The sequence below is a fragment of the Mastigoproctus giganteus genome, chromosome 14 (genome assembly GCF_048544385.1).
Source record: "Mastigoproctus giganteus isolate SK-2022 chromosome 14, ASM4854438v1, whole genome shotgun sequence".
NCBI lineage: Eukaryota > Metazoa > Arthropoda > Arachnida > Uropygi > Thelyphonidae > Mastigoproctus > Mastigoproctus giganteus.
Window position 1 is genome coordinate 99724634 of NC_143588.1, and position 17891 is coordinate 99742524.

At 37.9% G+C, this 17891-nt stretch overlaps 1 protein-coding gene across 1 annotated transcript in view; it reads right to left on the bottom strand.

Moving 5' to 3' along the window:
- Window positions 1-17891, bottom strand: part of LOC150075436 (chitin deacetylase 1-like) — a 45701-nt gene that overhangs the window by 2423 nt on the left and 25387 nt on the right. The window contains exons 2-4 of the mRNA XM_090388260.1: window positions 11332-11571; window positions 5178-5327; window positions 2821-3142 (exon numbers count right to left, since the gene is read on the bottom strand). Coding sequence (XP_090244386.1) covers window positions 2821-3142; window positions 5178-5327; window positions 11332-11571 — 712 coding nt within the window. The remainder of the gene's footprint in view (window positions 1-2820; window positions 3143-5177; window positions 5328-11331; window positions 11572-17891) is intronic.

A 17891-nucleotide genomic window follows, 5' to 3' on the forward strand; every position in this document is an offset into this window, starting at 1 on the left:
ATTAAGTAATGTTAAATATACAAACCAATTTACTAAAGTACTACAAGAAGTATTTAGCAAGTCTCTCACAAACAAACATGCACCTGCTAAACTTGATCACCTTTCATTTTGAGAAACTTAATGAGGATAAACTCTTGATTTTCAGGGGGGCAAAATACCAGGCTCTTTACAGCCCACAGAAATCTGGATAACAAAACAAAATAAATCTTTCACACATTTTATAACATTCCTGTAGACAATACCCTCTAATTTCTCAAAAATCTCATTAGATTAACTTACTAATCTTCAATTTTGGCAAATTTTCAGTTTTACTACTGTACAGTTTAATTTTAACATTCTTCTCCAAGTAATTTTAATTTGCATCTGTGTATGTCTATGTAAAAACAGAAAGGAGTTCTTTCTACTGAAAAGAAATTTAGTTTATCAGTAACTATGAAAAAAAAGGTATTAAGACAAAACTTAAGTTTCTTCTGGACTACTTGGAACAAGGAGATGCTCTCAATGGCAAGGTGCTTTGAAATTTCTATACTTCCATTCACAAGAATGGCAAACCAAGGGAGAAAATGAACTTTGTTTTTTTTCTTTTTTCAAAAATTTTATGTAAAAAATTTGTATTAAATTTTATGTCAAATCTTCTTGTGCTGTAGTATATCTTTATAAATATGAATACATTATGTATATAAATAAATTTACACTTTTTTTTTTTTTTTTTTTTTCCACATTTTGGAGTTTCTTTCATTTTGCAGATTATTCAGGATTTTGATTATCTGGAAAAATTTATTTCCCAGCTACCCTGTTTAATCAGGAATCTTCTGTATAATGATTTTAATAGTTGAGTCATTTATGAATATGAGAAAATAAGCAGTCTGGTAAATTTAAGGTAATACATGAAGACTTAGTATTAAGTAAAAGGTAAAACTCTATGCACTGCAGTTTTGTGATGCTAGATATAGGACCACAATCTAATTGAAGGTCAAAACTGACTTAAAATAGTGAATTACAGTCTTTCATTAAGAAGAATAAGAAGAGCAGTGTCTTAAATGTGTAACTCTCAGTTCGACTACTACAGTAGCATTAATTTTTTCATTATAAACAGTCAGGTCAATGCCTGAATAACTTCTGTAAACATATAAATATTGATTGCTCTCTCTGAGCCATTGGAGACACTGCAGAACTTGCATCCGTAATCTAAGTATGGGCTTCCAAGTCCCAGTTCTGAAATATGTTGCCCCTCATTTACATAACACTAACTGAAGGGCCTAGTGACTTGGTAATTTCCTGATAAAGCATTGTCTCTCATTCTCTACATATGTGAGATCAGTGCTTAATCAGGAAAAATTATTTTTAATTTCTTAATCCTCATTTAAGCACACCGGCCTGAATGAGGATAAGAAAGTAAAATTAAATTACAGTAGACTCTCGGTTTTCTGTCATAGATGGTAAAAAACAAATCCCGGATAATCGATTTTATGGTTAAACCAAAAATACAAAAGTCCCCGACATACGTAAGAGGTACGTTCCAGGACTTCTTACTTCGTCGAGTTTTATGTAACTCGGGAATGACTAAAACATATTGCTACTATATTATTATTATTGACAAATCTGAATTCCGTGCGATACTTGTTAATGTTTGGCCACATTTTGATATATCCTTATTATAATGATTCCTTAGAGATTTAACAGATGCACCGTTTTCAAACTTTTGAATAATTTCAAGTTTTTGTTCAACTGAAAACGCAACTCTTTTGCATTTACCCATCATTTTCGCGATTTCTAAACAAAAAAAAAAAAATTACCATGAAAAAATTCCAACATCCCTGATATAAATAACGAAACAAAATTTGTCCTTTGCGCTGCAACGGAATACAACAATCAATGCGACACACTAAATCAAACTAAACATTTGGTCTCTCTCTTTTTTTTTTGAGCAGCAGGTGTGAAGACAGTGGGGATTGCAAGATAATAGGTTCACTAATCTCCCAATGACGACTTATAATTCTGCTTGTCGTTTATTTATGACTTGCAAAATATCTGTTTATATCTAGTTATTCCTTTAATTTTTTGATTTCTGGTTGATTTTTTTTTTTTTTTTTTTTGTTTTTTTAATTTGGAGTTTTCAAGTGTCCCAATTAATCGAGAGTCTGCTGTATATATTAAAGAGTTCAAATATGAATTTTAGTATTCCTTCAAGACCATTTGTTTTAACATTTTTATCTGTATCATTAAATATGACAATTTGAGAATTATAGCCATAGAAAAAATTCAGGTAACAAATATACTCATCAGCACACAGTGTGTCAGTGTTAATGCATGCTTATGCAGTGCATTAGCACTGCTTTTATTTTAAATTGTGTTTGCAGCTTAAAAATTCATTAATCTACTGACAGAGAATGCCCAATTTTAAACTATTTTTTAATTTTTTTCAAAAAAAATTTAATGGCTCTGGATTGTTTAATTCTCAATTCTAGTTTTGACCCGAGTTTCTACATGGCAACTCAGAATTGCTTTGTTATTCGCAAGTCAAGTTTACTAATCAAGATCAATGTGCTGTGTAATGATCAGCTAGTAGGTTCTCCCTTGCTGGTCAAACAACTTGTGATTTTACGAAGCTAATCTTTAGTATTAAGACCATACCATTTACTGATGGAAGTTGAATATCTGACCAAAAAAATATAGGACACGAAGATTTTCTTTTAAATCTGATGAATACTTGAAAGATTCAGCAGATTTATTGAACTGAGAATGTGAGCTTCTTAACTGGAACTTTAACTAGTTAAAAGTAAACAGTTTTAAGAGAAAAGAGATATTTCTTGTACTTACGTTATAGAGTGAGCTGCAATTTCATGTCCTTTCCTGTGCAGCTCCTGGACAGCTGAATAATTGGTGTATTTATGGGAAACAAAGAAAGTTCCTTTGACTGAACAGCCATTGGGATTGTTGCGACCTTCTCGGAAAATCCTTTCATAAACATCAATATTATTGTTGTTCACAGCGTCATCAAAAGTAATGGTTATCATCTGAGGAACAGTATTAGGCTCAAGTTTACCAGGGATCTGGGTGCCATCGGGAGAACAGAAGCAATCAGGCAGAGCACATTGATTCTGGTCACAAGGAGGAGCTCTGTTAGGGTCTTTGTCAACAGCTGTAAAAAAAAAAAAAATTAAGTGCCTATAAATCCTAATTCAAAATATTTCTTCTTTTTTTTTGCTATAGTATTTGTTTTCAAATGTTAAACAAAAATCATTTTAACATACAGTAAAAAGTCCCAAAAGTCATGGGATGTTCTGATGACTGGGTCCCACAACTTTTGTTGGGTGTATAAAAAATGTGCAAATATTTTGGCCCTATAAAGGTGATCGATGATTAGTCCAGAAATCATTTCAAATACGTATACTAAAAATAACCACATGGAAAAAGCTAACAATTTTGGAGGGAGAATGCTAGTGGGGTATCAGGTTGGTAAAATGTCTGTACATGATACTGTTCAGAAACTACATTTCCAAGTTGACACTCAGCATCATACTGGTGAAAGAGAAGTCCAGAGGTAACACAGAGTCAAAGAAATAACCACGTAGATGTAAACTATTAACTGAGCAGTTGATACACCTTTAGAGGTTGTAAACACAGCAACACCGTTGCTGTGTTTACAACCTTCAATCCAAATTTGGAAAAAATTGGAATACAGCTTAGTCTGCAATAACACCAACTTTGTACCAGTCCAAAGAAGGAGCAATGCATAATTAATTTATATCAATAAAATGTTACTTTAAATGTTCCATCAATTTTGGAAGAACTGCATGTAATGATGATGAAATTTATTATGACACCATAACTTTTAAAGATAGTTGATGTCGGTAGCTCATGCATTTTTAACAGCAGGAATACTCATGTGCAGCATTCCCTTAGAGATAGCAGAGTCAGCAGTTGATATGCATTTGCAAATATATTAGGAAATCAAAATGGCTTGAAGAATCGTCAAGTACCAGCACCATTCATAAAGGGAAGTATGGCATGAAATGCTGTAGTAGAGCCACTGCAGAAGGGATGTATACAATTTTCAAATTATCTCAGTGTGTAGAAATATGACACCATAACTTTTAAATATAAAACTGATTTTATGTCATTCTGATTGTTTAAATAGTTTGGTTCTGAAAAGGTAAGGATGCTGGCTTTCTTGAACTTTGATATGTTTTAACCAGTTAGGTTCTACTGTATTACTGTCATATTGATTCACATTTATGCTGTCTTGGTACCATCTCAAGAAGTAAAAGGGTAGGAGCCACATAAACTACTTGTAAATGCTGTTGTCCTCTTGCACAAACTGAAAATTGACAAAATAAAATTTTGGAGAGAGAAATATTTTTCTACTATGAACTTGAAGCAACTTATGTGAAGATATGCACATCAGAGTGGATATTTGGGGACATCAATACTTTCATTCGAAGTTGCACTGTGTATTGAGTGGCCACTTTAATTAGTGATAAAACTGACCTAATAGCAAGTAGGTCCCCTTTAGCCCTCAGAACTGCCTGGATTTATGGCAAGTATATGTTGAGGTTTTGAAAGCATGCAGATTCTAAGATGTTAACTGTGCATCAAGCTCGCTATCATACCTACACTCAGTCACTTAAATTTTGTCTTGCCTACTTGTGCACTGAATTGCACACACACATGGCTTCCCTATATTGTAGGGTTTTAGGAGCATCAGCGACTAAGGCCATATTGCTCTGTGTATACTGTCTATAAATTGTGTTCAGAGGTCGGTTTTATGGATGAAAAACCAGAGTTTCCAGGATAAAAAAAAATCACACTACCCTTGTCTGAGATCAACTAAGCCATGTGAAAAAAAGGCCCATAAAAAATTTCTCACATCATAGGAGTCGAACTTAGGTCTTTTCCCTGAAGTGGGGAGGACGACAATTCTATCAACTGTGCTACCCACGAGAGCTCATTCCTATGTATCTGAACATGTGCATGATACTGTTACTGAGGAAGTGCTTCATTTCATGAAAAGGGTAGATATGCCTAACAAAAAGTGGCTGTTCAGTTTTAAGAAAAAGTTTTGCCATTGCCATACAGCACACTTTCAATTTATTTTTAAATTGCAAAGCTTTATTTCCATCACAAAGAAAGATTTCTAAAATTAATGTGGAATAAATCATAAAATGGGAACTTACTGCATGCATTTTCGTCAGACCCATCACTACAATCAGGAACACCATTACAGAATACTTCCTTGTCCATACAGTCTCCATTACCACAGGCCAGCTTGCCACTTTCACAAATTGGTTCATCTGTCGCTAACATTGGCGTTGCTAGACGTGGTCCTGCAACAGAACAAAATCGTATTTTTAACACACAATATTAATACTAAATTTTAATGTTATGAATAACATATTTTAGACAAACTAGTACTTCATATGTAAGTTTTGGATTCTATAGCAGTGGCATTTAAATTATACACATTATGATCACCTAGCTCAGCGTTTCTCACGCTGTTCTGCAGAACACCAGTGTTCCATGAGATGTGAATAAGTGTTCTGCGAAAAATTGTAATTAATCAAAAGGAAAAAAAAAAAAAATTTAATTTTGCATATTTGTAGTGTATACCATTTTTGTATAATTATAACATTTAACAATTTTTTTTCAGTTATTAATATACTGGCATAGACTAATAATCAATTGAATAGACTGTGGAACACCTTATTTTGGCAGGCTTTTGCATAGAGAAGTATGTGTAGAGGTAATGCCACCTACGAAAAAGTAGATGTAGTGATCTAATGTGCCATTCGTATGCAATTTAGCCAGGAGTACATGGGTTGAAGGACAGGAGGAAGCGAACCGATATCATAACTAAACTCACTTCCTTGTATACATTTTTTTTTGATAATTATTAGTATTTCGAAATATAATTATTAAAATATGTGACCATAGATTTGTGGTTGAAAAAAGAATTTTAAAATGAGAAGCAAAGTACTTCTGGTAGTGCAACTGTGGTCAATGAAAATGAAACAATATTGTCACACTTCAAAGTGAGGATGAACAATCGCAGCCTTTTGTTCTCCAAAAATCATGCGAAAAAACGGGAACCAACTAATAAAAGACCAAAACGAAAGTATGATGACAGTTATTTGATTTTCGGCTTTACGTGTGTTCAAAATATAGATACTCCTTATGCATGGTGTGTCGTATGTAATAAAAAATTGTCCTTGGATCCCGCTAAACATGTTCTGTGAATATGTGAGAAAAAGTGTTCTGTGACTAAAAACGTTTGGGAAATGCCAACCTAGCTAATAGAGGGTAGATCCCTCTTAGCTAGTTGATCGTAATGTGCGCCGCTACATAGGGCATGGACTCTATGAAGCCTGTGACCTCCGAATATTGCAGGAGGTATGCTATACTTTATTACAAGGATTGTGTCCTGTAGATTTTTTGGGGCTCTTATCTGGTTATCTCAGTGGCTAGGATAATGTTTGGAAGTCATTTTCATGTTCAGAAAACCACTCAAATGATAACAGGCAGGGTACATTATCCTCCTGAACCATACCAGTGCCATCCAGGGAAAACAATCACCACAAAGGGGTGTACCTGATCAGCCAAAATGGATAGGTAGTTTTTAGCATTCAGAATATGAGCACTCCAAGAGATTCCAAGGAAAACATCCCCCATATCAAAACACTGCTGCCAACTGCCTGTTTCTGGTGGACTAGGAAATTGGAGCAAGTCCTCTCCATAGTTTTTGTTATATCATCCAGCTGCTGTCTACATGACATAGCAGGAAGCATGATGCATTGGAAAATGCAACTTTTTTCCAGTCATCAGTGGTTCTATGATGTCATTCAGATGCAAACTTTAGACTGTTAGCAATGGGTGGCCATAATAGCTTCCTTGACTGGATACCTACTACAGAAGCCTATATGGAAGAGGGTTCATTGGATTGTAGTCTTGGGAACACTACTGGTCATCCCCTTGTTAAAGTCCATGGTCAGCTGTTCCACTACTTTCCATATGCTCACCTGTTTTGTCTGTTCGCTGGTCAATTTTCATGTGCTGGCTGAAAAACAACATGGGGGAACTTATCTCCTCTAGTTGGGACAGGCTGACTACAACTGTGATTGAAGCAGCTTTTAAGAATTCATAGTCTCTGAGAGGATACAAATGCAGATCCCCATCCAATTACTGACAAGTGGTGAAACCACTATCTTGATAAATTAATGTTAATGATAAATTATGTTGTGTAATTAAAAAATAGGTTCAGTTTTGCAAATCAATAACTTAATTGAATATACTGAGTATTAAGTGAATGCTGTGATTCTGAAAGTTTTATTGCTTATTAAGGAATTTCACCAGCAGTAAGATGAATCTGACTATTGTAAGAAGAGAGTAAAATCAGTTCCAAATAATGCAGACTGTCTCACAAAGGACTTGTCCAAGGCCATTCTCATGTGACCTGTGTGTACGATTAGTATTAGTCACGTAGTGTGAGGAAGCCATAGACTTACTGCACCAGCCAAAAAATAAATATAACAATAATTAAAAATAAGAAATATAAATAAAAAGTGCTTCATAGCTAGTTGGATCTACAGGACTTGAATCCAGGCATACCATCAATAAATGTCAGGAAAGGATCTTTATGCAAAACAACCATTGTCTCTGTACCCTTATACATAAAAGTCCATTTGAATTGGTACTGAGAACATGTAAAATGAAACCAGAGACATTGAGTCAGGTCACTCTTCACTGATGAGAACATAGTCTTCAACTGGATTCTCAACGTACTCGGCTGGAGGGGAGGGAAAATTATTCTAACTCACTAACATCACAGAAAGAGTCACATTTGGAAATGCTTTTAATAGTGTGGGTTGGAATCACTCAAAAGCCGTACATTGACATGGCATTCTTGGTCCTTATGTAATGATTAATTTGGACTTTTCTAGATGACTGTACAGAGCTCTCCTAATAAATCTGCACTCAGAGGAAAAATACAAGCCATACTGAATGACCAGCCAGAATTCAAGTTCCCAGTGCAATAGAGCATACTCTAAACAAGAAATTGCTAGTCAGATTTAGTACAGCGGGTCCTCGTTATCCAAGGATAATTGTTCCAAAAAATTCCACTTAAAATGGGGACCAATTTTCGTAATGTTTATTATTTAAATAAAACTAAATGCAACAAGGCATAATATTTTAAGAGCTTAATATTCTATATCTATATACAGTGGTGTGCAAAACTTAAGGACCAACACTATTTCTAAAGGCTACAATCACAAAATCAAACGAAACAGCCTGTGGCAATTTGCATAACTGGCCGTTCAGTAGAAAGCTGGTGCACATGCAAAAATTTGAATCGTGATGAGAAGGCTCACATAAACAGATAAATGCAGCAGTTATGTGCAAATTACCGAATCGTGAGCACGATTGTTACAGACTGGATACACTAGATATACAGTGCTACAGACAACAAAATGGCCAGTAGACAACATCTGGATGACTGACCGGGGTCAAATAATTGGGAAGGTCGAAGTGCAACAAGTGTGGCTGTAGAGTTCGGTATCGCCTATAGCATCGTCTCACGTGTGTGGTCAACCTTCAGAACAACAGGTACAGCTGTTCGAAGGACCAGTGGTAGTTGTGCACAAAAAATAACGCTCATTGATGACCACTATATACTCCTACAGGCCAAGAAGAACCGACAACAGACAGCAGGATCCATTGCACGGGACGCAGGATATCGTCCCGATGCAGGACCGTTTGCTCGACGGCCAGTACGCTGTGTCCCTTTAACACCTGCCCATCAGAGACACCATTTACAGTGGTGCATCGAACAAAAGGACTGGACAGCAGCGCAATGGGGTAAGGTACTTTTTACTGATGAGAATAGATTCAGTCTCAGCAGCGATTCTGGATGTCAGCTAATCTGGCAAAAGGTTGGCACACGGTATCACCCCACAAACATCACTGAAATGGATCGATGTGGCGGTCGAGGTATTCTCGTCTAGGGAGGCGTTATCTTGGATGGACGTACACAACTCCAGATACTGGAAGGTAGTACTATAACTGGTGCATGCTACTATACTGAGTAATCCCCATGTGAGTCTGTTCCGAGGTGGAATTGGCCCCGTGTTCGTGTTTATGAATGATAACCCCACATGCCATTGCACTGCAGCTGTTGATATGCTTATGGATGGATTGACCTGCCCGTTCCGCCGATCTGTATCCCATCGAACACATATGGGACGCTCTGAGGAGACGCCTAGCGGCACATCCATGGTACTGACAGAAGAATGGACGATGTTACTGCAAGAACTTATCAACAACAACGTTCTAAGTATGGACAGGTGGTGCAAAGCCTGCATCGACAATAGGGGTGGCCATATCTCCTATTGAGGACCACCTCTTCCCTGTGTTCCATCTTTGGCAGTGATGCATCTGTATCATGGCAGCCAGTACTATGTTGCCATTTTTGAAAAGTCCCTCTGTACCGTTTTGTTTTCGTTGCTGTGTCGTGTTGTTTCCTTCATGATTTCTGTACCTCACGAGGTTCCTTTGGTATGCTTTTCCATATCCAGGCCACTCCTATGAGAAGCTTCAGGTGAAAACATGACTGGTCCTTAAGTTTGACACGATATCCAGTGTAATATCGGTGTAGATATTACTCTGGATACACTAGATATAAAAACTATGATAGTAATGTGAAAAGCATCATTTCACCTGTATTTGTGTATTGTCCTTCACGAGTTGCCAATATATTGCACTACCTCGAATATGACTATTGTTACTTATTCTCAGGGTGCGCCACCACCCAGATGGCACCATTTCAAAGCTAGTTCGCTTTTCATCGGTGGGGATCAGTTACCCTGGTATTGCAAGTGAAGCGTTACTTATTTGAGGTAGTGCAATACATGGGCAATTTGTTGTGAAGGATGAGTAGATATGGTGTATCTACACCAATTTTATATAGTAATGTTTATTACTTTATCAGTACTTGTACATAGTTAAAAATGGATGAAGGAACTGAAAAATGAGAAAATTATTTTATTAGACATTTTTTATTATAACATGTTACGAAATGCAAAATTAAGTAAAGTTTATTGAAGTTACTATTTTTCAGTTGTACGAATAAAGAATAAATCCAGAGTTGTTCATGTTTTTTTTTTTTTTTTTTTGTCGTATTTTTTCGAATAAAATTGTCTCGTAGCATTTAGTTTATGTCTTTTAACTTTGCGCTTAACATTTGTTGCGCGATCATGAAGAAAATCGTTCTCACAAAAAAAAAAAAAAAAGTCGAATTTTTCAAAAATTGGGGACTCGGATAATGAATACTCAGATACCGGGGATTCCCGGTATTAGTATTGGAAAATGATGCAAGAAAGCAAGTTTATAGAGCACTGGAAAAAAAAAACCCACCACCTGTCCATTTCCTTAAAGAATTTGTCTAATTCTTTCTTGAACTTATTTAAGCTACCCACTTCACAACAACAGATGGAAGTTCGTACCAGCAATCAACAACCCACTTGCTGACGGCAAGCTGCTGCACAGCTATCCTGCAACCCTCCTTCCTCAATTTGAATTGATGTCCTCCCCCACTTGGTGTAGTCTCAGCAAGAGAAAGAATGCCATCAACATTGAGCTTACTCAATCCATTCAAGGCCTTCAGCACCTCAATCAGATCTTGCAGGTGTGTAGCCTCTAGATGCTGCAATTTGCAGAACTGAAGCTTGGTAATACAACCCTTTTGTTTCCTTCATCAGTCTCACTGGGCGCCTCCGTAGCCAGATGGGCAGGAGCAACAGTGCGTAGCACATGCTTCTTGATTAGACCGGGGTTCGAGCCCTTGCCCACCAAATACGGAGGATGCGGAAAGGTCAGGGGAATGACCACCGCATATCCCCGGAGCAATATGGCCTTAGTTGCTAATGCTCCTAAAAACCAAATAACAAACAAACAGTCTCACTGCACCTGTGCCAGCAGATGTACATCCTAAAATGAGGCCTCCAGACCTGTACACAGTACTCAAAATGCAGCATAACCATGGCCTTGTACAAAGGGATAATTACAACCTTATCCCCGATAGCAGAGTTCCTGTATATCAGTGACAAAACCACATGAGCTGTCCTAGCAGCCCATCTTCATTTCTCAGAGAGTGTCATATCTGACTGACAGTTACCCACAGGTCTTTTTCATTTTCCAGTACACTGAAAAATACACTGATTAAAATATATATGACTTGCTCCATTGATAATTTCTTTTTTTTTTAAGTTTAGATAATACTGTAGATATGCATTTTCTTGAGTAAAAGGGGGGGGGAGGTTACTTAAGAAAATTACTTACTCTCTAACTGTTCGCAGTTCTTGACATTTGCTTTCCAATCACATGTTTGCTTTTCAATGTCAAATGCTAGACCAGATGGACATCGAAGAGCCAAGAGACCTTGCACAGAACAACGGACTACATCACGACAGTCTTCATCAGCAGTCAATCTGAAATATTCGCTTGGAGACCTTCCTTTGCAGAGTTCAGCGTCGTTTTGAGTATCCAAAGCCTGACGTTTAACGACAGACGCTGACAAAGCTGTAAGAGCAAATATATTAAGAAAATGTAAATAAAATATATTCATTAAGTTAATAATAAAATATTAAATTAATTTAAACTATATTTTCCATAACCACTCCGATTGTATTTGATTAATTACAGCAGAACTACCATCATACCAGCTGTCGTGTAGACAGGTATGATGGGTGCACTGATCCATGCTGCTGTCACCAGAGTGGAACAACTGGAACTAGGATTCGTCGGACCAGTCGACCTTTTCTATTTCTCAAGTGTCCAATACTGATATTTCTCTGCCAACTGTTAATGAAGCGAAACTACACTATCACGCCTGTAGACAGTAGTACTGTTGCAACACAGAATTCTCAATTTGGAGTTGGACTTATGTCTATGGGCCACCCAAAATAAGAACGCATACATACATAGATGTTAATGCTTTTAGTTGACAAGAATTCAATCCGGTGACAAATTGGACAAACCGGTAGAAGACTACTCAAAAGAATTAAAGAACATAAATTTGCCATAGCCCACAGCCAAATAATAAAATCGGATACAGTGGTCCACGCCTGATGCAAGGGTCACCAATGGGATTTCAATTATAACAACTCGGTCCTAACCACTGAGGTACAGAAAATGCATACTATACAAAGAATCCTTTATTATCAACAAACACAGGCTCTCGGTTTCTGACTACCCGCTTTACATAGGTTTGTACGACAAGTGACATTATGACGCGTAATGTATCGATTCCCTGGATGATGGAAATGTAACTGGCTACTGTATAAATAGTATCAATGAAAACAGAAACATTTTTATTTCACAGAAAAAAGGGGAACAATTAAGGATAACTATTAAGAAGACCCTTCTATTTGAAACTTTCACAAATAGGCCCTTCGTGGTTTCAGCAGCCTTCGGCCAAATTCAATACTAGCCAAACGCAACATGGCTGAGTTAGTCGGTCTCAGTGAGGGTCGCATTCTTTTTCTTTATGTGTGTATTATTATTTGTTTATTATTTACATGTCCTGTGGAAATTTAATGTTTAATTTTAATGACCTTAAATGTGCAAGGTCGTTAAAACGTCCGTCTTTGCCATTTTTAAAAGTTGGATATCTCTGATTTAAACTGTCATCGCTGAAAAATGCCGAAAAACGATATTACCACAATCCCCAGAAGCGCAATTCATTTGGCTTCCGATTGAATGAGTATGTCACACGCCAAAGCAACTAAGGCTATGTGGTGAGAGTATATTTTGTTTGTAAATTGTGTGTTCTATGGTCGATTTGACGGTGTACTGGGCGAAATATCCGGGAAAAAATCCCATAATTTTTCGTATCACTGAAAGGATTCGAACCCGAGCATTTTCCGCCAGGTGTGGGAAGAACTATGATTAATATATCTGCTGTGCTACTGCGAGGGTGGCTTACGATTAAGCCAAATTGTTAATATGTATGTGTGTATTATTATTTGTTTATTATTTGTATTATTTACTGTATACAGGTCTGGAGGCCTCACTTTAGAAAGGATTTAGATCTGCTGGGATAGGTGCAGAGAAAGGCACCAGACTGGTGGAGGAAACAAAAGGGTGCTCTTACCTAGAAAAACTTCAGTTCTGCAAATTGCAGCGCCTCGAGACAAGGCACCTACGGGGAGATCTGATTGAGGCGTTTAAAGCTTTGAATGGATTGAGTAAGCTGAATATTATTGGTATTCTTCCACTTGCTGAGAGTACACACGAAGGGGTATAAATTCAAGTTGAGGAAGGATGGTTGCAGGATAGATCTGCTGAAGTTTGCCTTCGGTCAGCGGGTGGTTGAGGGCTGAACAGGCGTCCATCTGTTGTTGTGGAAGGGGATGAGTTGAATAAATTCAAGGAAGAATTAGACAAATTCTTGGAGGGAACGGATGGGTGAACTGTGTAGGTTTTTTTTTCCCCTGGCTAATGATAAGCTTGTTTTCTTGCATCATTTGCCATTACAAAGAGGTCTCTTTCTTCTGAATGTTTTTGTTGCTTGTTTGGCAGTACATTTATTTCCGAATGAGTTTCCTAATATCAATTTAGATGCGAGAATCGAAAAAGTATTTTAAGTTTCCCTTATATCTAAATACACCGTTCACTTTTCACTTCCTTTAGAAAACCGTTAGTGGCCAACTGACAATCATCACGGTCTTTAGTATTAGCAGAATACAAATTTCCGGAACTGGTTTATAAAAAGCTCTCGTGCACACTGACCTACTTTATTTTATCCTATATAGTGTTAGACGGGTTAGAGTCGGCTAATAGGACCGGTTTGATTCCACTGAAACGTTGCTCAGCCTGGAATCTCGCCAATTTCGAGATTACCATTCAAGACAGGAAAAATCAAGGATTTAGGTCGGCGAGAAGCTCGCTAAGAAACCTGTTCTTGACCAAGGTGCGCCGAACTGGGAAAAGCGAAGGAAATTTGTTCATAATAACAATGACTTGGTGTGATTTTTTGTCGCCACTGGTTTGTTATCTAAATATACTTCGATAAACTTTGGCTGAGACTTCCCAATGGCAAAGTGTTGTCCAGTGTCCACTCCGGATAATATCGAAGTTTGCAAATAGCCTATTTACCCAATTCCACTTGTCGACAGGGAAGAACGTTGACCCTGTTGGTCCCCGGAACTGTGCTTGCTGTGGGAGTTTTTTGTTCGTACGACGTCATTGGCACACATGCAGTTTCACGACCCCACTACAATCAGGCTTGTTCTAGCCGTGACTGGTTTAATTGCATAAAGGATGAAGATTCACACTGTGCCAGTATGGAAGCGACAAGACACCGGTTTGGAAGCGGTTTGTTACATTGTTCTAGGTCCAATTCACATGAATACCTCACGTAATACAGTACCTACTTCGCTATACTTACACAACTGAAACCACAGACCTGTGGTTCTCTTAAACACCAATACCAGTTGAAAGAAGCAAAGATTGCATCGGAGACGATATGGGGGTTACTCTTCCCCATACGTGAAACTGGGGATAAAGCACTAGCACCCCTCCAGTTCTAAATTCTATGATCCTATATTGGTGTCATCGAGCATAAAAAGAAAAGTTATTCACCAAGGAGAGCCCGTAAATCAAAAAGTAAGGGAAGGTGGAGGAAAGGAGGAAGCTGAGCCACTGTCATAGAATTAGATTAAAAAAAAAAAAAAAAAAAATCAAAGTATTATATTAGGGTGTCGCGTAAATGATTATATATACCCGTTTATGTATTATGTCTGTAAATTGCGTGTGTTTCCTGGTCGATTTGCCTGTTTTTCTGGACGAAAAAAACCCTCTTCCATGGGGGAAAAACCTTGATATCTACGCCTGAGATCGACTAACTCAGCCACGGAGTGAAAACAGCCCCATAAAGTTCCTCGCGTCACCGACGGTGATTCGAACCCGTGCCTTTTCTACGCGGTGTGGGGAGGATGGTGTCGATACCACTGTGCTATACCCCGCAGACCATAGAATTGGATAGGAACATTGCTTTTATTTTTCAAGACAATCACAAAAAATCTACATTTGTCAAATGGCTTTGTTAAAATTTTGAAAACCCGCTGTGTAAAAAGAAGACGGTTGCTGTAGTAACTAGTGAAGCACAGCATTATTAACATCTTCAGAAAAATTTTTGCCGCCAAGCTGTTGTTTAAGTGGACACAGGAATATCCCAGATTGGATGAAGATAGATGAAAAGGAAGGGGAGAGAGGGAAAAAGAAAAAAAAAAAAAAAAAAAAAAAAAGCTTTTCATCCCGCACGGGAGAAAGTGATAGGAAAGAAAAACTGTGTTTGTGAGCTTATGTGTGTGTGTTCTGTAGCGTGATGTTGTGTTTTGGCCTATTGGCTACCTGGAAGGAGTGAGCACCTGGACGGTTCCTCCAGGTACTCGTCCCTAGCAGAAGAAGGGCAAGGCCTCCCCTACTATCTGCACGCCCTCCTCCCTGGGGAAGAGTTCCCAGGGAAGAAAGAAAAACTTGTATAAGATGAAGAGAGGGAAGGAGTAAAGAGGAGAAGGACTGTTCCGGCCCAGGAAAGTCCCAGTCCAGGATGGATAGCTAGAACAACAACGCAAACAAATAAATAAATAAATAAATAAATAATAATAATAAAAAAAAAAAAAAAAAAAAAATTAGTGTGAGAGAGGAGCTTTCCTGGTCTGGGGAGCCCCAGCCCAGGTCAGAACGCGAAAAAAAAAAAAAAAAAAAAAAAAAGATTTAAATCCCACAACCTGGTCAAGGAAAGGAATAGAGCCAGGATGTCAGCAAGCAGAATGATGTTAAAAGAAGAAAGAAAAACTTGTATAAGATGAAGAGAGGGAAGGAGTAAAGAGGAGAAGGACTGTTCCGGCCCAGGAAAGTCCCAGTCCAGGATGGATAGCTAGAACAACAACGCAAACAAATAAATAAATAAATAATAATAATAATAAAAAAAAAAAAAAATTAGTGTGAGAGAGGAGCTTTCCTGGTCTGGGGAGCCCCAGCCCAAGTCAGAACGCGAAAAAAAAAAAAAAAGATTTAAATCCCACAACCTGGTCAAGGAAAGGAATAGAGCCAGGATGTCAGCAAGCAGAATGATGTTAAAGGGAAAAAAAATAACAAATAAATAAGAAAGAAAAGAAAGAGGGTTTTTTTTTTTTTTTCAAATTATCCCACACGGGGTGGATAGGAAAAGGCTATCAGGAGAGTGCTAGGGCTACTAGTGCTAGCTGATTATGAGAAGAAGAGAGAGAGAGTAAAAAAAAAAAATAATAAAAATAAATAACTAGTTATTGAATTGCAGAAGCTTCTAGGATGATCCTCCTCCTACGCTTGAATACGTCTGCCGCAAAGTGCTGTAGTGCACCTAAGTTCCTTTTGGAATGGACAAGGAGTTCTACTTGGTCAGGAGAAAATCCCAAAATTGCTGCCTGGAGTTGTTGTCTATGGTCCTCGTAGATAGTGCATTCAAATAGTAGATGTTCCCAACTCTCGACAGACCCACAGAAACAGAGGTCAGTATTTAGCAGACCTAGTTGGTGGAGTTTCTGGTTGAGAGATCCATGTCCAGTGACCAGAAAGGATGTTTCCATGCTGATTGAGAACCACTTGTTGACCGCTTTGCTGGTTGCGAATGTGACATCCGGTATAAATTTTTTCGTAACAATGCCTTTTGTGGTCGTGTCCCATCTTGTCTGCCAGTAATTGATTAGCTCGTTATAGCAACGAGCTCTTTCCTGTTTGGTATCACTGTCCAGGTTGAGTTCAATATCCAGTATTTCAGTTGGGATTCTTTTCTTCAGACGGTAGGCAAGTCCTCTATAGATAAGGAATAGATCCAGGGGGATGTTTCCAGATAATACTTGCAATGCTGCAGTTGACACAGTTCTACAAGCACGATGGGTAGCAAGAATAATGCTTCTCTGGATGGAGTTAAGCTTCTGTTTGATTTTGCAATTGGTCGCTCTGTGAAACCATGCTCCTGCAGCATACGTGGCGATAGGTAAGAAAACAGCTTTATAGTATAACTGTAAGGTACGCTTAGAGAGACCCCAGTCGCTTCGGGAGATTCTGATAATTGAGGCAGAGAATTTTCTGATTTTGGCATATAAATGTTGCAAGTGTGGTAAGAAGGATAGCCGGTGATCAATAACGACCCCAAGGACCCTGGTCTGTGTCACCAGGGGGAGCCGTATTCCATCTATCTTGACCTGAGGGGGCCGCCGAAGATCCAGTTTAGTTTTAAAAATCATCATATTTGTCTTGTGAGGATTGATATGCAGTTTGTTAATCTTAGCCCAGTTGGTAAGGTTAGTTAGTACTAGGTTAGCAGTATCTTCCAGATACTGCTAACCATAGAATTGGATAGGAACATTGCTTTTATTTTTCAAGACAATCACAAAAAATCTACATTTGTCAAATGGCTTTGTTAAAATTTTGAAAACCCGCTGTGTAAAAAGAAGACGGTTGCTGTAGTAACTAGTGAAGCACAGCATTATTAACATCTTCAGAAAAATTTTTGCCGCCAAGCTGTTGTTTAAGTGGGCAAAATTAATGTTCTTTTGGGTTGAACATGAACAAGAGCGCCATACAATTCATAAAACAGCCATTATACACATTTGGATTCTAGCGTGTGTATGAGTCCACCACTAGATTCCAGTGGTGGACTCACGATTCAATTTCTGGCGATGTTGTAGTTTAAAATGATATGTCACTAGTTACCATAGCAACCGACGTATTTTTATTTGGTTAATTTCCAGAATTTGTAAATGCGATGGAACAAGTGTGTCAATGTTTTTGGTAAGCATGTTGAAAAATAAATTCTAACTTCAGGCCAGTTTCTTACTTGTCTTTTTATC